At 41.9% G+C, this 27,684-nt stretch overlaps 1 protein-coding gene across 1 annotated transcript; it reads right to left on the bottom strand.

Moving 5' to 3' along the window:
• pnn (pinin, desmosome associated protein) lies at window positions 1-26,188 on the bottom strand. Its single transcript, XM_033027163.1, has 9 exons — window positions 26,028-26,188; window positions 23,587-23,658; window positions 23,220-23,288; window positions 15,108-15,180; window positions 14,335-14,429; window positions 7,005-7,080; window positions 5,482-5,637; window positions 5,260-5,398; window positions 1-1,561 (listed from the first exon to the last, which is right to left on the bottom strand). The coding sequence occupies exons 1-9, from the start codon at window positions 26,138-26,140 to the stop codon at window positions 471-473; spliced, it is 1,884 nt and encodes a 627-aa protein (XP_032883054.1). The 5' UTR covers window positions 26,141-26,188; the 3' UTR covers window positions 1-470.
• Between the last annotated feature and the right edge of the window lie 1,496 nt (window positions 26,189-27,684).

Genomic DNA, 27,684 nt, shown 5'->3' on the forward strand with positions numbered 1-27,684 from the left:
CAACTTTAAAATTTACATTTATTTCTACATAAAGAAACTGTATAGTACATATTCAATGACAACCATCTTTACGCTAAGAACAATACTGGGAGGATATTTTACCCCCTGGAACTTCAATTGTACAGTGGGAGCATCAGTGGTTGAATACACCAAATTAAAAAAAAACACTGAAAAGGGGAGGAAAGGCTAATCCTTCCAGTAAGATTGGTACAATATTTTCCATACAACACCATCTTCAGAAATACACTTTAATTGTAATTGGAGAAACATGTGCATACAAAACATTGTAAAAGTTACAGGGACCAATGGTAATTTTGTCGCATGGTTTTCAAATAAAAGTACTATACAGCAAGCAAGACTTAAGGCGGCTTCATCACCAGCTGAAAGAAAACATCCCACCTATCAGGTACATTGTACACATAAAGCAGTACGCTGCCTTCCTAAAGTCATTTTATTCCCAGTCTGGTGAATTAGTGCTTTTTGGCTTTCCTGTCCAATTTGTGATCTCTGTCAGTCCGTGAAGACCTTTTGCCTGAACGATTTTCTGATATAGACCTCTTGCTATCTAACCTTGATCCCTTTTCCCTTGAGCCTTTTTGATCCTTGCTACTAGTCTTTGATGACTTACGGTCCTTGTCTGCACTGGAAATACCCCTACGCTTTTGATCCGAGCTCCTCCTGCGCTTTCTATCTCTGCTGTGACCCCGACTTCGGCTCCGACTCCTGCTCTCGCTACTGCTGCTGCTGCTGCTGCTGTCTCTGCTACTGCTGCCACTGCTGCTGCTGCTGCTGGAGCTGCTCCTACTGCTGCTACTGCTTGAGCTGCTGCCACTGCTGGTGCTGCTGGAACTACTGCCCGAGCTAGAACTGCTGCTGCTACGACTCCTACTTTTACTCTTGGTTTTCTCATGACCTCTGCTTTTACTCCTGCTTCTCTTCGGCAACACCCTGACTGGTTCTACTTGCGACTCCACCGGGTGAGCAGTGGCAAGACTTTCTTGTTCCAGCTCATGCCCAGCCGAACTTTCAAGTTTGGATTCAGGCCCTGGCTCAGATCCTGGTTTGGGCTCAAGTTCAGGTAACAGCTCAGGCTCTGGCTCTGGTTTAGGCTCAGGTTCTGGCTCCGGCTCCCTACAAACCTCTTCTACTCTCTCCTCCATGCACTCTTCTACTTCGTCCACCATATCCTGATCATTCTCCACGCTCTGGCTAGCTTCCTTACCGTCAACTGGCACATTCTCTGGCTGACTGTTGCTTTCCCCTTCCTCTACCTCTTCCTCAGCTTCCTCTTCCTGTTGCTTCTTTTGCTGCTGCCCTGCATCACTCTTATCCGTAACTATTTCCACTTTCTCTTCTGCTGCCTCCATTTCTACATCATTGTTCTGGTTACCTAATTCCTCCATCTCTTCACGGTGAGCCACCTTACCCTCCTGTTCCTCGTTTGGTTGTTCTTCCTTCTGCATTTCTCGCTGTTCTTTTTCCTTGAATGATTGACGTCTAGGTCTAACCTCCATTCTGTTAATCTGATCTGCAAACTCCAGGCGCCTGTGCTCGAAAATGCCTGCAGGATTTAAAAACAAATGAAGTTGCATGCAAAAAAACCCAAACTAAAATACTGGCTCAATAAAAGCAATAAAACTGCAACACAGCAAGGAGGCATAAAAGAATGAGTTCACTTGATGGAAAAACAAGTTTAAACCCCACATTGAAAATATTCAGTTTTAAATCGCAATATCTGCTCTCTATACAAACGAACCACCAACTTTTCCACCACTATTGTAATCCTTCAGCAATGGGATCTTCTTGAGTTACTCATTAGCCTGAAAAATGCAAACACTCACAGGGACAAATTAGAAATATCACACAAGATATCCAGGAGCCAGAGCAAAATTTCAAAAGAAAACGTCCAATCTTTCACTTTGCAATTGGCCCATGCTAGTGGGTGGCTAACAAATGTTACTAAATATAAAGCAAATTAGTTGTAGTGGTTTATTAGGTTGGTGAAGATTATCTCGACTCCAACCTGTTGTCACTATTCATGCAAGATGGTTGAATTAACACTTTTGTCGTTTTAAGTTAATATACAATTTGGAAGTAATTTTGAACCAAGACAGTCAGATCCTTCGATCATATCAGGTGGATGATCTCATTCAAATAGCCAACGCTTCTCAGGACCATAGTAGAATACCATGTCACCTCAAGTTAAATTCACATTACAATTGTTGCATGTTATGTACATAAATGGCTCAGAGTAATGCAAATTATCAAGGCTACACATAGACCAAAGACTTACCCAAACAAGTAATTTTCCAATTTTTAGGTAACACCCTACCCAATTATTTTTCTTCTCCCCCCAGCCCACCTCTTTCTTGACCCATTCTCCAACTACCGCACCCCTACCGCTACCCCAATTGTAATTGTAATTAATTTATTAGTCAAGTATGTATAAACATACAAGGACATCTGTCCCCTACCACCCAAATATCTCCCTCTGGCTTTGTTTCACCTCTTCAACTCTTTATCAACACCATATACTTGCTTGTGCCCTTTGGTCTCCTCTTTATCTCTTGGGTTTGTTCACCCATTTGCCAATCAACCCCCCCCCCCCCCGTATGTAATCAGCATTTGCCAGACTTTGTCCTGCTCCCACCTTTTTTCCAGATTTCTCTCCCCCAGTACAATCAGTACAACACTGAGTTATTCCAGCACTGTGTTCCAGCATCTGTATTTTCCTGTGTCTCTGAATCAAGCATTTGTGTCGAGATGACCAAGATGATTCAAGTTGTTGCACAAAAGTAAAAGATCCAGTCTTTAAAGATTTATCCAGAAATTAGATTATGTTAATTAGAATGAGCAGATTAGGTGAGATCTAGAACTTGCTTTCAGAAAGACACCAGCACTTTGGTGGTACCACACACAAGAATTTTAAAAAAAAACCCACAAATGGCTTTTTAAGCCTGTCCCAATTAGTAAGATTGTGGTCTATCCTTAACTTCATCCATTATTCCACCCAACTATTGAATCTCTTGACCCCTTTAGTGCCCACAAATTTAGCAATTAACTTGCAAATATACTCAACTGAATAAGAAAGGTCTAATTTTTAATACGCAGAATTTTCTCCCTTAAATAACCATCTTCATCCTGCAATTTTAGCCCCACAGTTCTAGATTGTTCAGTTCATGGAAGCAGCCTCCAGTGATGGCATTGCTCATACTTCTAAACTACAATGAGAAATTCTCAGCACATCATTCTAGGCAGCAATCCAGTGAATCAATGCTGCTTTTGGGTATGGAGAGCTAAAGTTCATAAGGCATATTGGAGGTTGTCTTACTGCAGCACTGCACAATTGCTGTTGGACTTGCATGTTATTGGACTTGCATGTTATTGGACTTGTTTCCTCAAGAGTAATCTGTGAAGTTCAAAAATGTAGCTGCTTTCTTGTGCCCTTCTTGATTGTCACTTAAGATTCTTTGATTATTCATTGCAGTTTACTTTCAGCTTCATCACAAAGATGTTACTGCCTATTCACTCAAGCTATTAGGGTAAATTATAAATGTTTGAGGGTTTCCTACCAATTCCAATGGCACTTTACTAATTATCAACATTGAATGCACTATTATGCATTCCTATAATTGTTTTCTTATCATTAGCCAAACATATACCCACTCTAATAAATTTATCACATTAACCTGTAGAGATCCTATTTTATGCAACAGATTTTTGAAGCAACTTTTCATAAGGTCATAAGTGATGTAGTAGAATTAGGCCATTCGGCCCATCAAGCTTACTCCGCCATTCAATCATGGCTGATCTCTCCCTCCCTCCTAACCCCATTCTCCTGCCTTCTCCCCATAACATGACACCTGTACTAATCAAGAATCTATCTATCTCTGCCTTAAAAATATCCACTGACAACCTCCTCAGCCTTCTGTGGCAAATAATTCCAGATTCACCACCTTCTGACTAAAGACATTTCTCCTCATCTACCTTCCTAAAAAAACATCTTTTAATTCTGAGGCTATGACCTCTAGTCCTAGACTCTCCTACTAGTGGAAACATCCTCTCCACATCCACTCTATCCAAGCCTTTCACTATTCTGTATGTTTCAATGAGGTCTCCCCCTCATTCTTCTAAACTCCAGCCAGTACAGCCCAGTATCGACAAACGCTCATCATAGGTTAACCTACACATTCCTGGGATCATTCTTGTAAACATCCTCTGGACATCACTCCTCAGATATGGTGCCCAAAATTGCTCACTATATTCCAATTACGGCCTTACCTGCGCCTTATAGAGCCTCAGCATTACATCCCTGTTTTTGTATACAAGCCCTCTTAAAATAAAAGTTAGCATTGAGTTTGCTTTCTTTACTACCAATTCGACTTGCAGATTAACTTTTTGAAAATCCTGCACCAGCACTCCCAAATCCCTTTGCACCTCCGATTTCTGGATTCTCTCCCCATTAATAAAAAAAAGCCTACGCCTTTATTCCCATACTCCACACTTTGCTACAATATTTTCCATCTGACACATTTCTGCCCACTCTCCCAACCTGTCCAGGTCCTTCTGCAGAGTCCCTGCTTTCTCCACACTACCTGCCCTTCCACATATTTTCGTATAATCCGCAAACATAGCTACAAAGCCTTTAATCCCCTCGTCCAAATCATTAATATACAACGTGAAGAGTAGCAGCCCCTGCGGAGCTCCGCTGGTCACTGTTTTTACAAATGTTCAGATAATCCAAAAACCAGACACATAGTAATCTGGGACTCTCTACCAGTTACTCCAAGCAGAATTGTCAAACACTAAAAGTTATGTTGAATGTAACAGGATGCTCAGAAAATAAGCACATTCCATGAATATGGACTCTAACAACAGGCTTTTGCTGCTTTCTATTTACATAGCAATGCAAGTTCAGACAAACTTTATTTTCTTTGCTAATTCATCTACATTTTATCATGTCTCTTCATTTTTTCTTGGTCACCATTGCAGGCTGATAACTATACCTATTGCTTGAAGCCTCAATTAAATCTTCACCTCCTTGGTAAGCCACAGAAAAACCTCTTCTCCCAAAAGAATTTACATTCACCGATGATACACTGGAGAACTTGGTGGATAGAATTCTTACAGATCATCACCCAGAAACCCAATAGAAAACAAAAGCCAAAATAAATTTTCAATTCAACAGCTACATTATGAAACATAACTGTGCACATGAAATGTGCCATTGACCCTCTTTAATATTATGAAAATACATACCATTCATCTTCCTCTGGGAATCATCCAAAAGCTTTTGAGTAGCCGGGCAATGTTTGCCAGGAATATAGAACAGATGCGGCTTTGTCTTGGTTCTTATGTATTTGATTATTTTTAAATTATGTTCATTCCAAACATCTTGCTGTTTGAAAAAGGATGACATGTTAAAGTTCAAGGTACCATAAAATGTATTAACTACCGATTCAGACAAAATTATATTCTTACCAACTGGGCTAGTTCCACTTTTTGTTCAAGAAGTCTTAGTTCAGATTGTTTAGCACGACGTTCCTCAAATAATTCTCTCCTTTCATTTTCTACCTGTTTACGTTCTTCTTCAGCTTGCACTTCAAGCTTCTGTTCTATTTCCTGCCGTCTTTTTTGCTGCAGATTGGAGAAAAATTGTATCAAATCATAAAGAAAATCCCTCACTTCTTTTCAGTCACACCACGATGGGGTAAAACAAAATTCTTAACCCACCTGCACTTTGCCATCCACAATAACACTGAAAATTCATTATTTTCTCAATTCCCACTGATGCAATAAGTGGACTAAACATTGCAGTACACAACAGTTCTTAAAGTAGAAATTATTACAATAGTTACTGAAATTAACAGAACATGATCTGTTGTCATTGCTAAAATCTCAGCAATGTGTAAGGAGTTGGCAGACTGACACATTGTTGAAATAAATGCAGTTGCTTATCAATATTAGCATAATGATAAATTTTTCAATCTTGCAATGGAGACCAGCTCAAACAGAAATTAAAATACAGAATTTCTTTACTGCAGAACAATACAAAAGCTGTCCATCAATACAACTTCAGGGGAATAGTGCAAAACCTGTGACGATAACCAGTGGAATGAAGTTCTGAATTACATAGTTGTACAAATAATTTTAAGTGAACTTACATGTCGTCTTGGATAACGAGCTGAAAACTAAGAAACAATACACTAATTGAGGCGCTTAAAGTGAACTATTATACACCGTAGGGTTACCAGTGGATAAAGGAACAATTTATTATGACATTTAGTACAGTTTCAAATATTTCATTTAATTGAATGGATGAAAATACTTAAAAGTATCCACACGTTTAATGCATGTTGAAGATATTCTGCATTAATGCATTCATCAGCATGGATAGCATGTTGTCTTTTCTTCTGTAATCTTGATGTCATAACCCATTGTTAGGTATCGCAATTAAACTTTTGGTTGCAGACTTGCTGTTATAGATCAAAAAAATTGTCAACGGATCTCTACCTGCAGGAGATGACCTGGGAAAGACCAGGTTATTGCTCATGTGAGATCATTTTAAAGTCGGTCAGATGGGACAGCTTAAAACTCCCATCATATCTACTACTTTGCATTGTTTTTTTTAAGCAAGTGCTAAACAACCAATTTGACTATGTGACAGCCATTTAAACTAATACACAATGGCATTGCAAACCGGTCAGATGTCTGGTTCAGGGTAAATAAAAGACACTGTAGTCCTCAACCAGTCACAGCAAACAGAACATTTCTGAGAGCTCAAAAGCTTGTTTTCCAGTTTCCCCAAGAGAGGAGATAAATGCTGGGAATGGAAAGCAGGAGATACTTTCTGAGTGTCAGTGTTTTAAGTTGGATAGAGAATGAGTATGCATGCAATGGAAAGAACATGTAGAAAATGACACACAACACAAAAGTTGAAAACAAAAATAGTGCAATAATCAGGCCTCTTAACAAAAGACATCAGATAATAAAGAAAAAAATACCCTCTCAGTTGCAACATTAGATTCCTGCTTGAACTTTTGTAGAGTACCCATCAGCAGGCCAAACATCCGCCGATTCCTATTTAGGAAACAAATGGAACAATCAAATACTTTGTAATCAGTTGTCTTTGCAATGAACTATCAAAAAGCTTACGCACTATCAGAAGGGTTACAGCAAATACACTATTAAATGTTCTTTCAGCAACAACATATGATTATTTATAACTCGGGCATTGTTACATAACGTTTCAAAATTTGTTGGCAAATCGATTTTTAAACACGATACACAAGTCAGAAGGACATGAACCAGCCTCACCTGCACCTTCCAACATTAAATAAATAAAAGAAAGTTGAATAAATAAAAAAAACCCATATAGTGCAAAAGCAAAGCAAAGTCTCCAGTGCAACCTAGGCTGTTTGTAGTTCGGAGTTTAGTTGGAGTTTATAGTGTACAATAGCCCGATGGTCGTTGGGAACACGCTGTTCCAGAATCTGGACATTGGTGTTCAAATGCCTATATCTCTTCCCGATAGTATGTGTAAAATGAGAGTGTGGCCAGGGTAGTGTGGGTCCTCAATGATGCCAGCTACCTTTTTGAGACAGCTCTTCCTGTAGATCTCTTTGATAGTGTGGAGGTCAATAACCATGATGGACTGGGCAGCGTTCACCACTATTTGCAATCTCCTTTGTTCCTGGGCGTTCGAGTTGCTGAAGCAGACCAAGTAACAAGCAGTCAATATGCTCTCTTCTATACACCTGTAGAAGTTCAAGAGAGTATTTGTTGACATAACAAATCTCCTCAATCTTCTAAGGAAGCAGAGGCAATTATGGGCTTTGTTTATCATTTCAAAGTGCTGGATCTAGGACAGACATTCAGAGTTATGCTTGCCTAAGAAAAAAAGTTCTTGACTCCACCACTGACCCGTCGGTGAAGATAGGAACGTGGATCCTTGACCGTCTAAAGTCAATAATCAGTTCCTTGGTTTTACTGAGGTTGAGAGTAAGGTTATTGCCTGGCACAATTCAATCAGATAATTGATCTCCCTCCTATACTCTGATTCATTACAACGTAATGCGTCTTTGCCATATTAGCGTGTCCAAACCCTTAATAATATGATATGTTTCAATAAAATTCCCTCTCATCCTTCTAAACTCCAGAGTATACAAGCCCAGCCACTCCATTCTCTCAGCATATGACAGTACCACCATCCCGGGAATTAACCTTGTAAACCTACGCTGCACTCCCTCAATAGCAAGAATGTCCTTCCTCAAATTAGGGGACCAAAACTGCACACGATACACCACTAGGGCCCTATACAACTACAGTTGTCTCACTAGGGCCCTATACAACGACAGAAGGACCTCTATGCTCCTATACTCAACTCCTCTTGTTATAAGGGCCAACATGTCATTCACTTTCTTCACTGCCTGCTTACTTTCATTGATTGATGAACAAGGACCCCCCAGATCCCATTGTACTTCCCCTTTTCCCAACTTGACACCATTTAGATAGTAATCTGCGTTCCTGTTTTTGATACCAAAGTGGATAACCTCACATTTATCCACATTAAACTTCATCTGCCATGCATCTGCCCACTCACCCAACCTGTCCAAGTCACCCTGCATTCTCATAGCATCCTCCTCACAGTTCACACTGCCACCCAGTTTTGTGTCATCTGCAAATTTGCTAATGTTACTTTGAATCCCATCATCTAAATCATTGATGTATATTGTAAATAGGTGCGGTCCCAGCACCGAGCCTTCCGGTACCCCACTAGTCACTGTACGCTATTCTGAAAGGGACCTGTTAATCCCTACTCTTTGTTTCCTGTCTGCCAACCAATTTTCTATCCATGTCAGCACTCTACCTCCTATACTCTGATTCATTACAACGTAATGCGTCTTTGCCCATGTGCCCTAATTTTGCCCACTAATCTCCTATGACCTTATCAAATGCTTACTGAAAGTCAAGGCACACTGCATCCACTGGCACTCCCTTGTCCATTTTCCTAGTTACATCCTCCAAAAATTCCCCATCGTAAATCCATGCTGACTCGGACCGATCCTGTTACTGCTATCCAAATGTGCCGCTATTTCATCTTTTATAACTGACTCCAGCATGTTCCCCACCACCGGTGTCAAGCTAACTGGTCATTTATTCCATGTTTTCTCTCTCCCGCCTTTTTTAAAACGTGGGATAACATTAGCTACCCTCCTATCCACAGGAACTGACCCTGAATCCATAGAACATTGGAAAATTATCACCAATGCATCCACGATTTCTAGAGCTAATTGCTCAAGTACCCTGGGATGCAGACCACCAGGCCCTGGGGATTTATCAGCCTTCAGTCCTATCAGTCTACCCAACACCATTTCAATCAATCAATCCATCAATCAAAAGACTTTATTGTCATTCAAAAATACACCAATAAATGCAAGTCTGAACAAAATGTTGTTGCATCTGGCTCACCGTGCAACATAAAATAACAAAGGGATAAAATAGATAAAAATATAACATAGATAATAGTGGCGGCACATTACATGGAATTCAAGAGTCTGATGGCTCGGGGGAAGAAGTGGTTGCAGAACCTGGCCGTTCTGCTCCTTATACTGCGATATATTTTGCCCGAAGGCAGCAGAGTGAACAGTCCATGATGGAGATGTGCGGGGTCTTTTATAATGCTGCTGGCCTTGGACAAGCAACGTTTGCACGCAATGTCCCAGATTGAAGGAACAGAAGTCCCGATTATTTTTTCAGCTGTCCTCACCACTCTCTGCACAGACTTCCAGTCGGAGGCTTTGCAGTCCCCAAACCAGACAGAGATGCAGCTGGTCAAAATGCTCTCTATGGTGCCCCTGTAGAAAGTGGTGAGGACGAGATGAGCTCTTCTCATCCAGCGCAGAAAGTGCAGCGCCTGCTGCGCTCTCTTAACTAATGATGCGATGTTTTGTGAGCAGGTCAGACTGTTCGTGATCTGCACCCCCAGGAACATAGTGTTACTGACCAACTCCACATCAATGTCATTAATGTGTAGTGGTGTATGACTGTGCCGGTTTCTCCTGAAGTCAATGATGGCCTCCTTTGTTTTGTCAACATTCAGGATCAGATTGTTCGTGTTGCACCAGTCCACCAGTTGTTTCACCTCGTCCCTGTAAGCCAGTTCATTGTAGTCCCGGATAAGGCCCACCACTGTTGTGTCATCTGCGTATTTCATGATGTGGTTTGTACTAAACCTGGCACAACAGTTGTGGGTCATCAGGGTAAACAGCAGTGGACTCAGGACGCAGCCCTGAGGGGAACCGGTGCTCAGAGAGATGATGTTGGAGGTGTTGTTTCCAACCCGCACTGACTGGGGTCTGTCAGTGAGGAAGTCCAGTAGCCAGTTACACAAGGGGGTGCTGAGGCCCAATGGACCCAGTTTGCTTACCAAGTGCTGAGGGATGATTGTATTGAATGCTGAACTAAAGTCCACGAACAGCAATCGCACATGTGTGTTCTTCTCCTCTAGATGTGCCAGGCTCAGATGGAGTACGGAGGATATAGCGACCTCTGTGGAGCGGATTGGCCTGTAAGCAAACTGGGACGGGTCATGCGTGGAGAGAAGTCTGGAGGTAATATGGTCCCTGAACAGCCTTTCGAAGCACTTCATCATTATGGGAGTGAGTGCTACAGGGCGGTAATCGTTGAGACATGTTATTGCGGATTTTTTTTCTGGCACTGGTATGATGGTGGCAGTCTTGAAACATGATGGGACAACAGCCTGGTTCAGCGAGGTGTTGAAGATGTCAGTAAGGACATGTGCCAGCTGATCAGCACATTCCCTGAACAGCCGGCCTGGTATGTTATCAGGGCCTGCCGCCTTCCGTGTGTTCACTCCTTTTAGGGTCCTCTGGACATCCGCTGTATCAAGACTGAGTGCCTGTTCATCATAGTGAGGAATACCTTTTCTCACACGTGTGTTGTTGAATGCCTCGAACCGTCTAAAATATTTATTGAGTTCATTGAGGAAGTTTATGTTGTCTTCACAGGGTGGTGGAACAGTCTTATAGTCCGTGATTGTTTTGATTCCCTGCCACATGCGCCTGGTGTTCATGGGGTCATGAAAGAAGCTCTGGAATTTCTGACCATGGGCACGCTTTGCCAGCCTGATGATCTGAGTGCCACCAAGTCACCAGATTTAAATGCGGCATTACGTGCTCTCAGCATTCCACGTACCTCTGGGGTCATCCAGGGTTTCTGGTTGGCCCGTATAGTGATGGTCTTGGTAACACAGACATCCTCTATGCACTTTTCCATGTAAGCAGACACAGACGCAGCATACTCCTCCAGGTTGGTGTGTTGATTGTCAGTTGCAGCCTTCTTGAACATGTCCCAGTCCGTGTACTCAAAGCAGCCCTGTAACGCTGTCATAGCTCCCTCTGGCCAGACCCTAACCTGCTTCACAGTAGGTTTTTCTGATAAGCAGGGGCCTGTATGCAGGAATTAGCATCACAGAGATATGGTCTGAGGAGTCATGGTGGGGGCGGGGGACTGCCTTGAATGCCTTCTTGATGTTTGTATACGCTAGGTCCAGTGTGTTCACTCCCCTGGTTGCAAAGTCCACATGTTGGTATTAATGTGGGAGAACTGTCTTCATGTTGACCAGGTTAAAATCCCCAGCAACAATGAAAGCACCACCTGGGTGTGTAGTTTGCAAGTCACTGATGGAACGATAAAGAGCATTCAGGTCCTCCTTAGTGTTTGCACTGGGGGGGGGGGGGGATGTACATGGCTGTGATGGTTATGATAGTAAATACCCTGGGCACATAGAAGGGTCTGCACTTTATTGTCAAAAACTCAATGTCTGGGGAGCAATGATTTGAGACCACTGTGGCATTTTTACACCAGCTGTTATTAGTGTAAATGCACACACCACCACCCCGGGATTTCCCACTGAGAGCGCAGCTCCTGTCCGACCGGAATGTTGTTAGCCCCTCCACGCTAATAGCACCTTCGGGAACAGAGTAGTTTAACCACGTCTCCATTAAGATCAGGGCGCAGCAATCTCTCACCTCCCGTTTGGTTACCAGGTCCAGCCCCAGGTAGTCCAACTTACTCTCCAAGGTGCGGACGTTAGCGAGCAGAATAGATGGATGCGGTGTTCTGCAGGGGTTAGCCCCCCCCAAGTGCCGCGCTTCTGCTTCCTGTCGCACCGTCTCCTCCGAGTGCGGCCAGTGCTGGTAGGAGACTCCGCAGCTTTGTAGGCCGCTGGTTCCAGCCGACGCAGCAGTCCGAGACTCCGTAGAGTATCCAGAGTGGCCGGATCCAGGACCGCTGAACTGCTGGATGCACGCAGTTCCAACGGACTGGCAGTCACACCGAACAGTGACCATCAGACTCTCCGGACTGAGTAAATAAGTGCGTTTTTTACCGTTAAAATTCTATTACTGTCGGGAGCCAGTGCAGCCGCAGCCAAGTGCCGCCATTTTCTTAAGTACCTGGGATGCAGACCATCAGGCCCTGGGGATTTATCAGCCTTCAGTCCCATCAGTCTATCCAACACCATTTCTTGCCTAATGTGGATTTCCTTCAGTTCCTCCATCACCCCAGATCCTCTGGCCACCAGTACATCAGGAAGATTTTTTTGTGTCCTCCTTAGTGAAGACAGATCCAAAGTACCTGTTCAACTCATCTGCCATTTCCTTGTTCCCCATAATAAATTCATCTTTTTCGGTCTTCAAGGGTACAACTTTGGTCTTAACTAATTGTTTCCTCTTCACATACCTAAAGAAGCTTTTACTATCCTCCTTTATATTCTTGGCTAGCTTACCTTCGTACCTCATCTTTTCTCCTCGTATTGCCTTTTTAGTTATCTTCTGTTGCTCTTTAAATATTACCCCATCCTCTTGATTCCCGCTCATCTTTGCTACGTTGTACTTCTCTTTTATTTTTATACTGTCCCTGACGTCCCTGGTTAGCCACGGTCGCCCTGGTTTATAGTAGTTGATTGGAAATCTACTGTATCCTAAAGTATCTGGGTGTCTATGTACACAAACTGAGTTAATAAGCGGGTAGCAAATAGTAAATCAGCCTCAGCCTTTATTACAAATGGACCGGAATTCAAGAGCAAGTTACAATTGACTGCTATTACACTCAGGCTTTGATAATAAACCAGGAATATCGTGTGCAGGTATAGAATCTTTGCCAAGATAAAAATCTTACTTAAGAGCGCAATTAATTTTCATTAGATGGATCCACGTGAAGGGATTTCTTAAACTGTATTTAGAGTGGTCATCTCAAGAAAATAAAACTGTAAAGTGTCTTGGTAGAATAAAAGCTGGAGGTTTCTCCGCACCGGTAACCCACAACTGGGAGGCCGTAGACTTGGAATGAGTCAGATTTTTCAAGGCAAGGCGGAATTTCATCACTAAATTGTGAATTATTAGAAATTCTCTGAATTGCTTAATAGTATCTTGATATTAATAGAATTGGTCATTTCGGACCTCACTGGGAGGGAGTGGATCAGCCATCATGACAGTGTGAGCTCGAAGGTTGAAATTAATTCCTCCTAACGTTATTGCTTATAGATTTGATCAACACTCTATAAGCCTTACAGAATACAGAAGCCTTAAAAACATGCATGCACAAAGCGAATAGAATTGTAAATTCACAGGCAATAGAACTGGAAAGAAACCAAAAAATCCTTCAAAGTCATCAGCGATTACCATTGTTTGCTCTTGGAACAGTACAGTATCATGCAATATACTTACAAAAACTAAGTTAAGTAACAGATTCTTGTGCTAAACCAAAGTAGTACTTGTTCCTTAAACAGAATTGACACAAATTAAGAAAAAAAACCCTGATCAATCAAAAAGCAATAAAGACATGCCACACAGAACATTTTTCACAAAGAACCTTTAGCTTAAAACAGCTGAGGTGTGAACTCAACTTCTCAGACCACATCTTTTATTACATCTCAACCCTGAGCAATAAACAAAATGCAACGGTAGACACAAAATGCTGGAATAACTCAGCGGGTGAAGCAGCATCTATGGAGAGAAGGAATTGGCGGCATTTCAGGTCGAGACCCTTCTTCAGTCTGAAACGTCGCCAATATCTTCTCTCCATAGATGCTGCCTCACCCGCTGAGTTACTCCAGCATTTTGTGTCTACCTTCGATTTACCAGCATCTGCAGTTCTTTCTTAAACAAAATACAACATTACTTCAGCCGATACTTTTGTGCAATGACTTTTTTCCCTCGACAGTTGCAAATGCTACTAAGCCTTCAAAAATCAAAATGGATGCTGTATTAACACGTTCAAGATTGTTTCATTTTAAATAGCAAAGTGTACCTTTCTTTGCCCTTCTCGTCCATTGTTTGATCCTGAATAAGGTCTCGGCGTGTCCTTTCTTTGGAGGTAGCAACAACTGAAGACTGCAACGCTGGCTGCAAAGAATATAGCGGGAACCTTACTTTCATTTCAGTATAAACCTATTCCCACCTTTTAACAAGATGAAAATGCACAAAATCTCAAAGTGCTGTAATCTAGTCAGTATCTTATCCAAACACTAAACAAAGTCTGCCATCAGGCTAATTACAGAGGCATTAAAAAGAATTTCCATCTATTTCTCAGTGGATATCCACGATACTTAGTCAAAGTGTGTTCATTAGCCCATGACCATCCAGCTCATGTGCCATCCCAATTCCCACCTTTCAGCAGGAAAGTGAATTTAAAGCAGACTCCTGAATCATCAGAGACATGGGTTACATTATCAATCTAGCATTGTAATTAACAATGAAACAGAAATGATTATGTTTATTATGGTCACGTGTACAGAGGCATAGTGGAAAACTTTGTTTTGCATACTATCCAATCAAATAACATAATACTATGCACAAATACAATCAAGCCAAACTCAAGACCAATAGGCAGGGTATGAAAGATACCAAGTGCAGAATATAGTTATCAGCAGTGATGCTAGATTCACAGGTAGAAAATACATATATACTATTAAAAGAGTAGACCGATTGTGATGGATGATAGCATATCATCCTCTGGGACGAGCATGCTCCTGCGCCACTTTTGTTCAGTTTATACGGTTTAATTCTGTAAATTTATAATACCTTTTTTGTATCTTCATCGTCCTCTGCGTCACTGTCTTGACGTGACTCTCTTCTTGAACGACGATCTCCCAGCCTATTTACAAATTAAATCAGTGTATTGGGTCAATTCCAAGTAGAGTTTAACAAAGCATTTAACTATTGTTCCTGCACAGATAAACATTTCATTCCTCGTAAAAAAATGTTTTAAACTGCATGAATTTAACAGCAAGATTCTCTTTCAACTCAATCATTTGCTGGTTTCTCTATGCACTTCAATTATGGTCAGATTCTTATATAAAGAACAGCCAAATGTTCCCAGATATCTCAGTTGGCAGTGGGGAGCAATTCTTGGTTTGCAATTTCCCAGCTGAGAGCAATTCAGTTTACTTTTTTTTTTTTTAAGTTTAGAGATACAGCATGGTAACAGGACTTTTGGCCCACCGAATTCATGCTGACCATCTATCACTCGTACACTAGTTCTATGCTATTCAACTTTCAGATCCTACACACTAGGGGTAATTTATAGAAGCTAATTAACCTACAAACCTGCACATTTTTGGAATGTAGGAGGAAACTGGAGCACCCAGAAAAAACCCATGCGATCATAGGGAGAATTTACAGACTGTAAATGGCTCGATTGTAATCATGTATTGTCTTTCCGCGGACTGGTTAGCACGCAATCAAAGTTTCTCACTATACCTCGGAGCACGTGACAATAAATTAAACTGAACTCCACACAGACTGCACCCATAGTGAGGATCAAACCTGGGGGTCTGGCACTGTGAGACAGCAGCTTTACCGCTGTTCCACTTTGCTGCCCATGGTTATGGACAGATGCGATTAACCAAAATACAATCTAACAACTCTGCTTGCAGGAGCAGATTTGCTCTGATCAGAAGTTTGACGTTGACTTCGGCTCAACTCGTCCACGCCAACATAGATGCCCCATTTATCCGCATTTGGCCCATATTCCTGTAAATATTTTTATCCATGAACTTGTGCAAGTATCTTTTAAATGCTGTTATAGTATTTGTCACAATTACCTCCTCTTGCAGCTCGTTTCATATACCCATCACCCCTTCAGTGAAAAAGTTGCCTCTCAGGTTTGTATGGTAACTTGTCCCTCTCCCTGAAACAGATGTCCTCTTATTTTAATTCCCCCTACCTTGGGTAAAAGACTGTGCATGCACCCATATCGACCTCTCATGATTTGATACATCTATAAGATCTATAAGATCACCCTACAGCCTCCTGTAATCTAAGGAATAAAGTCCTAAGCTGCCCAACCTCTTCCTATACCTCAAGGCCTGGCAACATCCTCATAAATGTTCCCTGCATTATTTCTCGCTTAATGACATCTTTCATATAGCAGGGTGACCAAAACTGAACACAATACTCCAAAGATAGACACCAAATGTTGGAGTAACTCAGCAGGACAGGCAGCATCTCCAGAGAGAAGGAATGGGTGACTTTTCGTGTCAAGACCCTTTTTTCAGACAAATGTCAGGGGAGAGGGAAATACATAGATAAGGAAGTGTAAGGAGTGAAATCAGGAATCTGTAGAATAGATCATTGTTAGCTGGGAGAAGGTAACAAAGCAAACAGAGATAAAATGTAGTCGGAGACAATCAGACTGGTCGGAGAACTGGGAAGGGGGAGGGATTGAGAGAGGGAAAGCAAGGGTTACTTGAAGTTAGCGAAGTTAGTTCATGTTTTAAACTGCATGAATTTAACAGCAAGATTCTCTTTCAACTCAATCATTTGCTGGTTTCTCTATGCACTTCAATTATGGTCAGATTCTTATATAAAGAACAGCCAAATGTTCCCAGATATCTCAGTTGGCAGTGGGGAGCAATTCTTGGTTTGCAATTTCCCAGCTGAGAGCAATTCAGTTTACTTTTTTTTTTTTTAAGTTTAGAGATACAGCATGGTAACAGGACTTTTGGCCCACCGAATTCATGCTGACCATCTATCACTCGTACACTAGTTCTATGCTATTCAACTTTCAGATCCTACACACTAGGGGTAATTTATAGAAGCTAATTAACCTACAAACCTGCACATTTTTGGAATGTAGGAGGAAACTGGAGCACCCAGAAAAAACCCATGCGATCATAGGGAGAATTTACAGACTGTAAATGGCTCGATTGTAATCATGTATTGTCTTTCCGCGGACTGGTTAGCACGCAATCAAAGTTTCTCACTATACCTCGGAGCACGTGACAATAAATTAAACTGAACTCCACACAGACTGCACCCATAGTGAGGATCAAACCTGGGGGTCTGGCACTGTGAGACAGCAGCTTTACCGCTGTTCCACTTTGCTGCCCATGGTTATGGACAGATGCGATTAACCAAAATACAATCTAACAACTCTGCTTGCAGGAGCAGATTTGCTCTGATCAGAAGTTTGACGTTGACTTCGGCTCAACTCGTCCACGCCAACATAGATGCCCCATTTATCCGCATTTGGCCCATATTCCTGTAAATATTTTTATCCATGAACTTGTGCAAGTATCTTTTAAATGCTGTTATAGTATTTGTCACAATTACCTCCTCTTGCAGCTCGTTTCATATACCCATCACCCCTTCAGTGAAAAAGTTGCCTCTCAGGTTTGTATGGTAACTTGTCCCTCTCCCTGAAACAGATGTCCTCTTATTTTAATTCCCCCTACCTTGGGTAAAAGACTGTGCATGCACCCATATCGACCTCTCATGATTTGATACATCTATAAGATCTATAAGATCACCCTACAGCCTCCTGTAATCTAAGGAATAAAGTCCTAAGCTGCCCAACCTCTTCCTATACCTCAAGGCCTGGCAACATCCTCATAAATGTTCCCTGCATTATTTCTCGCTTAATGACATCTTTCATATAGCAGGGTGACCAAAACTGAACACAATACTCCAAAGATAGACACCAAATGTTGGAGTAACTCAGCAGGACAGGCAGCATCTCCAGAGAGAAGGAATGGGTGACTTTTCGTGTCAAGACCCTTTTTTCAGACAAATGTCAGGGGAGAGGGAAATACATAGATAAGGAAGTGTAAGGAGTGAAATCAGGAATCTGTAGAATAGATCATTGTTAGCTGGGAGAAGGTAACAAAGCAAACAGAGATAAAATGTAGTCGGAGACAATCAGACTGGTCGGAGAACTGGGAAGGGGGAGGGATTGAGAGAGGGAAAGCAAGGGTTACTTGAAGTTAGCGAACTCAATGTTCATACCGCTAGGGTGTAAGCTGCCCAAGCAAAATATGAGGCGCTGTTACTCCAATTTACGCTGGGCTTCACTCTCACAATGGAGGAAGCCCAGGAGGACAGAGAGGTCAGTGTGGGAATGGGAGGGGGAGTTAAAGTGTTTAGCAACTGGCAATACTCCAAATGCTTTACCAACGTCTTGTACAACTGGACCATAACGTCCCAACTTCTATACCATGACTGATGAAGGCCAATGTACAAAAAGCCTTCTTTATCACCCTATCTAACTGTAACGCCAATTTCATGTAACAATGTACCTGTACTCCTTAACAAAGGTTCAGACTTGAGACGTTACCTATACATGTTCTCCAAGGATGTTGCTTGTCCATCTGAGTTACTCCAGCACGTTGTGTATTTTATTTTGTAAACCGCATCGGCAGTTCCGTCTTTCTACATTCTCATCCGAATTGTTGACATAACCATGAACAACAATGGGCCCAGCACCGATTCCTGAGACACATTACTTATCACCAGCCTCCAATCTGAAAAGCACGCTTCCACCTCCATCCTCAACTTACTTCTATGAAGCCAATTCTGTGTCCAGTGTGCTAACATTCCTTAGATCCCATGCGATCTAACCTTCCAGAGCAGTCTACCATGTGGAACCTTATCAAAAGCCTTGCTTAAGTACATATGCACAACACCAACGGCCTTGCCCCCTTATTAGTTACCTCTTCAAAAATATATATATATGTATCGTAAGACATGAACTCCCTTATACAAACGCAGGCGGATTATCCCTAATCAGCCCGCCTATCCAAATGCCCATATATCTTATCCCTAAGAATCGTCTCCAGTAACTTGCCCACCACAGATACAAGGCACACTGGTCTATTGTTCACAGGATTTTCCTTGCAGCCGTTCTTAAATAGAGGTACAACATGAGCCACCCTCCATCACCTGCCACTTCACCCAAGTTTAACGATGGTTGATAAATCTTAGCCAAGGCTCCTGCAATTTCTTCCCCTGTTCCCACAGCATCCTCAGATATATCTGATCAGACTTGGGGGATTTATCTACCTTTATGTGCCCCAGGATGTCCAGTACCTCCTTAACCGTAATACAGACTGTCCTCAACAGACTTCCATTAACTGTCACAATGTCTCATGCCTTCATAATTTTTTTAATGATTCATTGAGTAACTTGCCCCTGTCTTGTAGCTCCATACATCGATGACCGCTTTGGTTTGTATGGAGCCCCACCTCCCTAAACTGACCCTCTTTCTCTTAATGTACTTATAAAATCTCCTTGGATTCTCCTTAATATTATCCATCTAAGCTATCTCCTGCCCTCTTTTTGCTCTCCTGGTTTCCTTCTTTAAGTATGCTCCTCAGTCATGAACTTGGTCCCAGATGCCGATACCAGGCCCATGCCTCCTTTTACCTGGCCAGAGCCCCAATTTCTCTTGTCATCCAAGGTTCCATGCCTTGCCCTTCACTTCAACAGAAACATGCATGCCTTGAACTCTCACACTCATTTAAAAGCATCCGACTTTCCGATCGACCCTTTACCGACAAACATCCAATTTTAAAGTTCTGTATAATACCATTGCATTTGACTTGCCCCAATTCAGAACATTAACTTGTGGGCTCATCCTGTTCTTATCAATACCTATTATAATTTATCAATAACTATTACAAATCTAATAGAACTGTGGTCACTGGTCCCAAAAGACTCGCCCACTGACACCTGCATCTCCTGCCCTCTCCCTTATAGGGGTCTCTACATATTGCCTTAGGAAACGTTTGTGAACACATTTGACATGTTCCACCCCATCTAAGCATCTAAGCCTTTGACACTATGGCAGTCCCATGTATATCGGGGAAGTTAAAATCCCCTATTATGACAACCCTATTAGTCTCTCAGCTGCATGCAATCTCCCGGTATATGTATTCTGCTAATTCCCGTTGACTATTTGGGGGGGGCCTACAGTACACTGCCAACAAAGCGATCATCCGTATTTTATTTCTCAGTTCCACCCATACAAATTCACTGGTCAAACCATCAGTAATGTCATCTCGGAATACTGCCGTAACAGTGTCCTTAATCAATAAAGCATCTACCCCTCCTTTTTTACCCCCCCCCCCCAACCTCTGTCCCGTGGTGGAAGTTGCCTGAGAAACATGGATACTATTGAGAATGCATGACAGGTACTTCCACATTATACAACTGGCCTCCGGGAACCAGAGAAGGGATTCAACAGGTTCGATTCTCAAGCTCTTAGAAAGAGAAAGGGATTGATCTACAATATGGACCATATATCAATCAATGGCAGAAAATTGATTCTATTTCAGTTGCATGAAAAAAAAAAATCATAGAAATCAAGCTCAAATGCCTCGTGAGAGAATTCAATTTCAAGTAACAAAAAATAAAGTATTATCAATATAAATGAGATGCAATTTGTTGTAAAAACCTGATGTACTTCAGAGATGTCTATAGGGTGATTTCACGAAAGGTCACTGGATCATAGATCCTCACCCACGTGGACGCAAAATTGAACTGGGGTACAAACGTCACTTCCGGTACATGTTATTGATGCTGGAAACGCGCACTTTCACACCCGTTAAAAACCGCGAAAACGGCTCGTTTTTGAGCTGTAAATAACTGTGCCAGTCGGGGTGACCGTGAGGCACAGTTATCTTACTTTAGAGTCCAGAAGATAAAGAAAAACGAAGGTAAAGACAAGAGGGAGCTGAAGGGGCAACAACAACGGAAGTGGTTAGCGGACATTCGCCGTGGAGATATAAAGATAGAAAATATCGGGAATTATCGCGTTTGCTCACTGCATTTCATCAAAAGTAAGGCATTATTGATGTTTTATCTTTATTAATTTGTTATATAAAAAGTTTTAAAGGTGAAAAATCCATCATTAAAATTGCAAAATCTTCCATGGTTCTCAGGTGGGGTTTAACATGCAAAAAGAAAATGCTTCTGAAGCTACATTTACCATTTGAATAATCGTAACCATAAATGCGTTTTGAAATGAATTTTACTCAGATGCAAGCTAAGGAATGGGATAATTGTCTGCTGTTAATTGGACAAAATCAGGACATTTTATTATTATTATCCAATTAACAGCTGACAATTATCCCATTCCTTAGCTTGCATCTGAGTAAAATTCATTTCAAAACGCATTTATGGTTTACGATTATTTAAATGGTAAATGTAGCTTCAGAAGCATTTTCTTTTTGCATGTTAAAACCCACCTGAGAACCATGGAAGATTTTGCAATTTTAATGATGGATTTTTCACCTTTAAAACTTTTTATATAACAAATTAATAAAGATAAAACATCAATAATGCCTTACTTTTGATGAAATGCAGTGAGCAAACGCGATAATTCCCGATATTTTCTATCTTTATATCTCCACGGCGAATGCCCGCTAACCACTTCCGCTGTTGTTGCCCCTTCAGCTCCCTCTTGTCTTTACCTTAGTTTTTCTTTATCTTCTGGACTCTAAAGTAAGATAACTGTGCCTCACGGTCACCCCGACTGGCACAGTTATTTACAGCTCAAAAACGGGCCGTTTTCGCGGTTTTTAACGGGTGTGAAAGTGCGCGTTTCTAGCATCAATAACATGTACCGGAAGTGACGTTTGTACCCCAGTTAAATTTTGCGTCCACGTGGGTGAGGATCTATGATCGGGCCGCGGAGCTTGAACCGCGGGACTGATGCCATCGCCCGGTGGGGTATCGCCTCGGCGCAGAGGGAGAAGAGGAGGGACGAGACAGTAACTCTAAGACTTTTGCCTCCATCACAGTGAGGAGGTGTTTGGTGAACTCACTGTGGTGGATGTTAATTTGTGTGTATTGTGTTTTGTTATTATTACATGTATGGCTGCAGGCAACAGCATTTCGTTCAGACCGAAAGGTCTGAATGACAAATAAAGGATTCAATTCAATTCAAATTCAATGATCCGGTGACCTTTCGTGAAATCACCCTATAGGTCTTTCAGTACCTGCTAGATAAAACTCCACTCCTACACCAGGTTTGATTCAAATACCACTGGCAAACAAGGGCACAAAATATCAGCATTGCTATCAATTCTTGACAGGGTTAAAAGAGACACAATAAAAGCAAAAGATGACTAAAATAAAAGCAACCCACAGAAAAATGTATATGGATACATCCCAATGGTTCAATCAGAGTTCTGCCATACGTGAAAATGTCCAATGGTTAACAATCACTGCTGCAATTGAATTAGGAATGTCAAGTCAAGATTTTGACAACTGAACATACAGAATGTCAAACAAAATCAAGACACCAGAAAACACTTTCCAATGATCTTGTGCAACATACATGAGACGTTGTATCAGATATCTGCCTCTGGCATGGTCAAAGGATATGAACAAGATTAAGATACACTACCACAAATGAAGAAACAGACATATCTAATTGTTGCACATCAGCCACTTAATCCAAGCGGTCACATTTACTATTATTTCCTTGCTCCGGGCACGTAAATAGGCCTGCCAGCTGAAATTTTTATTTTCAAAACTGATTTCATTGGATTATTTTCGTCAAGTAAGACTTGCTACAGTTTGTAAATTTAAAGATGGCACAAGGATTGTTGTGGGAAATAGAAAATTTAAACCCAAGACTCAGAATATTTGGTTTAACTAGGACACACTACACAAAGAGAATTACTTACATTATAGCTAATTTGGTGGCACTTGCTAACTGAATAAAATCAATTGCACTGTCAGTGCTGCATCTTAATCTCAGGGAGGAACAAGACTTGCTCAAATCAGAACCAGGTGTCACCTCATCACTGAACCAGAATCGTTATTTTAAACTCTTTCATATATCCATCTGCAGACAGGAGAAAAACTTCCAACATTAAGCTAAAGAAACAGTTAGGCAGATGTTCTTACCTGTTGATTGCCCCATCCAAATCCCTCTGTTTAGCTGGGGGTCCTACTCCGCTATCCGAGAGTCCACGTCTAAATAAATAAAATAGTCAAGTCAGCTAAAGGGACTGATATTTTCCATTTTACTTCTTTAAAATAAATGTTTTTTTCTGCTTCACTTTAAATGTATTAAGTGACACCCCAAATGCAGTAAAGTATATAGCCAGAGAATATATAAAATATAAAATATAAATTTAAAATTCTCTCCATGATCTGCTTATATAACATTTTCGCATTTTATTTTATACACCAACTAAATACACAAATTCCAATGAATGCTGAAAGTAGCACATCACTGGTGACGTGAAGTGATAAAAAATTTCAACCTTACCTAAGCAATCCAATCCCACGCCCCCTACCTCCACCAGGTCCTGTGATGGATAAACGTCTAGCTTGGCCGGGCCTGAAGTTAAGAATAAATTTGTATTAACTGATGAATAAATATCGACATCAAGTAGAGTGCTCTGTACAATAACAATAACACAGATGGTAGTGCTGCTGCCCCACAGTGCCAAAGAACCGGGTTGTATCCCGACCTTGGGTGCTGTCTGTATGGAATTTGCACGCTCTCTCTGTGACCTCATGTGTTTCCTCCGGGTGTTTCATCCTGCATCCCAAAGATGTGTGGATTTGTATGTTAATTGACCTCTGTAAAATTGCCCATGTGTAGGGAGTGGATTGTAAAGTGGGTTAACATAGAACTAATATGAACGGGTCGGTGTGAACTTGGTGGGCCGAAGGACTGGTTTCCAAGTTATATCTCTAAACTAAATAAGCATATTCTCCAAAGTTTCTTGCTTGTATTTGATTCCTGATCTGAGAAATTGTATCACTATTCTTTCCATTAAGAAAAAGTTATTAAATACCGATGTACTCATACATTCATTAGCTTATACAGAATGGAAACAGGCCCTTCAGCTCAACTCATCCATGCCAAACAACATGTCTTTTTGCTCTAATTTAATTTGCTCAATTTTTATATCTAGTAATCACAATCTTCATATTATTATTTAAGGCATAAACAATGAATGATTGTGATTTCAGCAGTGTACATACAAAGCAAATTTCTGTGATGCCTTTTCCCTCTTGACCTCTTTAGCATTTACTGCTTATCATCTATTTTCAAATCCATTCACTGCATAACCACAAGTCAAAAATCTGCAATGAAATAACGATTGCAGTACATTCATGTTATTTTACATTTGAGGCCTGCATTGCAATAGAAACAATTTCCTACTTATTCACATTTCACCTCTATCCCAACCTTTACTAGAGATAAAAATGTAAATAGCATTTCTACAACCCTTGCTAGATGCAATTCTCATTTCTGCGATTTAAAAAAAAACCCATTTAGATCAATTTTCACATTAACACCCAAATGATGCATTGATCTTGCCAACAGACTGTGATCACTATTGCACAATGTGACTATATTGCTACCAATAACCTACACAGTTAGCTTTTGATAAAGTGGCACATAGAATCTATGGCACTTGCATCTCATAATTTCACCACTGAAACTAAGGACACTAACTTAAGTGCTGTCTTGACACACTGTGCATTCTGTAAAATAAATCAATTATTATTGATCGCATCCAATTAAATTAAAAATGTTCTCATCTTAAATAGACTTCATCTTAAAATTTGACAGAAAATCTTGAACTGATTTCTATCATTCAACACCTTGGGGCAGCAATGATACAGTTGCTGCCTAACTGCGCTAAAACCTATGTTCAATCCTGACTACAGGTGCTGTCAGTACATTCTCCCTGTGACCGTGTGGGTTTTCTCCCGTTTCCTCCCAAATTTCACAGGTTTGTAGGTTAATTGGCTGCTGTAAAATTGTTCCTCATATGTGGGATATAACTAATGTACAGGTGATTACTGGCTGACACACTCATTGGGCCGAAGGTCCTGTTGTCATGCTGCATCTCTAAACAAAACTAATCCATATTCTGCACACCAATGGAAGTGAAAACGTTGAAATCTGTCTGTATGGACCAGAATATCAAATCGGGAAATAGGGTTGGGGAAGAAAGAGAAAGATAATTTCCAGATATGCGAGAATGAAAACACAAGATGTTGAAATCTTGAGCAAACACAAATTGCTGGTAGATACCAGCGGGTCAGGCAGCATCTGGGCAGACTACAATCCTGGTCGGGACCGTTCTTCAGACTCAGAATGGAAGCAGCTTTAGAACGTAGAGCAAGCAGTACTACGCGGATCAGGCTATTCGGCCCCACAATGTTTGTGCAACATGATGCCGACCAACTCTTGTTTGCCAACATATGATCCATATCCCCTCCATTCCCTGTATATCCAAGGATCTCACAATCATTAGACCATTGTAATGGGAAAGAATAACAAATACTTGCTTTATTCCTCTCCAAATAAAGGAATGCACGAACTGGGACAATGTTAATAGTTCCCAGGGTGAGATGCTCAGGTACTATATATATACATTTGGGGAGGAGGTAGGGATTGATGAGGGTTGCGGGGTCAATGTGCTGGAGCTCCAGCGTCAAGGCCGAGCTCACACGTGAGGCGCTGTTGGCCGCCCATGGCGGGCAGCCGCATGGGGTATCGCCTGGGGTTCCCCTCACAGTGCGATCTCGGCGCCTCCCCCTTCTCCCGTGGCCCCATGAGGAGCGGGGAGCAGCGGCGGCGGGCTCTCACCAGGCCGCGGGATGTGTGTGGGGCGGTGGGCGCGGGCAAGCGTGGTTCCCGCTCGCACTCTTCCCCTTGCGCCGGAGAGACCACAGCGCCGTTACCTGAGGTCATTCGGGTCCCTGCCTGTCAGCTTGCGGATGTTTTCATCCACGTTCTTCAAACTTTCCTTGGCTTTCTCTAGCTGATCTTGCAAACTTCTCACCGCCACCGCCATCTTGCCCGTCGCTGCCCTGCGCTGAGCACTCTGGGAGTCGAAGCAGTCGCGCCCCCTCGGCGGCACCTGGCCCCGCCCACACCTGCGGAGACAGCCAATCATAGGCGGATACTCACGTTATCGACGGCGGAGAAAGCCAATCACAGATGGAAAACAGCGTGGTCGACGGCGGACAGAGCCAATCAAATGCAGATAGCAACGTGGTCTGCGGCAGAGCGGACCAATCAGAGGCAGAGCTCGGAGACGCCAGCAGCAGGAACCAGCAACGACCGCTAAAGGATCTTTGGAAACCAGCAAAGATACTAGAGGAGCTCTTTGGGAACCAGCAAAGATACTAGAGGAGCTCTTTGGGAACCAGTGCAATCCCGGCTCAGGCAGAGAACTCGGGGAGAAGGAGCAGGCAGGATGCTCGCTGCAGTCATACAGGTGGCGAAGATGGATACAACATGCTGGAGGAACTCACAGTCACATGTGGTGGGCGGGATAACATATTCTAGATCGGTGCGGGAACAGGCAGTAACTGACATTTATTCCACGGACACGAGCTTGAAAATCAATACCCTGTTCCTGCTTTTGCCCCATAAGCAGGAAAAATAAGATTTTTAATACTCAACACGTTTATTTGTGAAATAAACAAATACACCAGTCATGGTCAAACCAGCGTCCTATACCGAGGTGGATAAGGAGAGATGAGTGAAATGCAAAGGGATATAGGTGGAAGGAGAAAATAGTATGGGGAAGAGAGAGTGACGAGATAGTGGAAGAAATGGGAACACAATATGATGGGTGGGGACAGGAAAGAATGAGGGGAAAGGAGGAGTGTAACTTAAAATTGGAGAATTCAATGTTCATACCATTGGGCTGTAAGCTGCATAAGTGAATATGTTCCTCCAGTTGTGTGCCCTCACTCTGGCAGTGGAAGAGGGACAGGACAGAAAGGTTGGTATGAGAATGGGAAGGAACGTTAACATGGTTAGTAACCAGGAGATACAGCAGACATTGTTGAACATACCGCAAGTGTTTGGCAAAACAGTCCCCTTGTGTATAGAAAGGAACTGCAGATGCTGGTATATACTGAAGATAGACACAAAGTGCTGGAGTAACTTAAGCGGAATTGAGAAAATTTTGCTTTACCCAAAGGATGCCAAGAATCACAATCTCACTGCATGCATAAAAGGTGAAACTCCTACTGCATTTATGATGTACTTGGATGTGCACTTGAAGTTGCACAAACTACAAAAGTAAGAATGCTGCATCTTGCATGTATTCATGCTTTGTCTCAGCTGACATGGACACTGTTGGATGAATTGTATTCTTTTGGGGGTGAAATTTCTATGACTCCATGATGTGTTTCATTATAAATTGAAAATCTTACCATGCAGAAAATTCTACAACCATGGAAGCAGTAACAAAATAGATTTTAAAAATAATATTGTGACACAAAGGACTGCATCTGCTGGTTTACAAAAAACGACACCCAATACTGATTCTCAATGGGTCAGACAACATCTCAGGAGGACATTAATGTGAGGTTTTGGGTCGGG

Source organism: Amblyraja radiata, chromosome 9 (assembly GCF_010909765.2).
Source record: "Amblyraja radiata isolate CabotCenter1 chromosome 9, sAmbRad1.1.pri, whole genome shotgun sequence".
Classification (NCBI taxonomy): domain Eukaryota; kingdom Metazoa; phylum Chordata; class Chondrichthyes; order Rajiformes; family Rajidae; genus Amblyraja; species Amblyraja radiata.

Coding starts and splice junctions, on each gene's coding strand:
- pnn (XM_033027163.1), bottom strand. CDS start 26,140: ATGGCGGTGGCGGTGAGAAGTTTGCAAGATCAGCTAGAGAAAGCCAAG. Junction 14,430..15,107: donor ACGATGAAGATACAAAAAAG/GTATTATAAATT, acceptor TATTCTTTGCAG/CCAGCGTTGCAGTCTTCAGT. Junction 1,562..5,259: donor TTCCCAGAGGAAGATGAATG/GTATGTATTTTC, acceptor TAAATCCTGCAG/GCATTTTCGAGCACAGGCGC.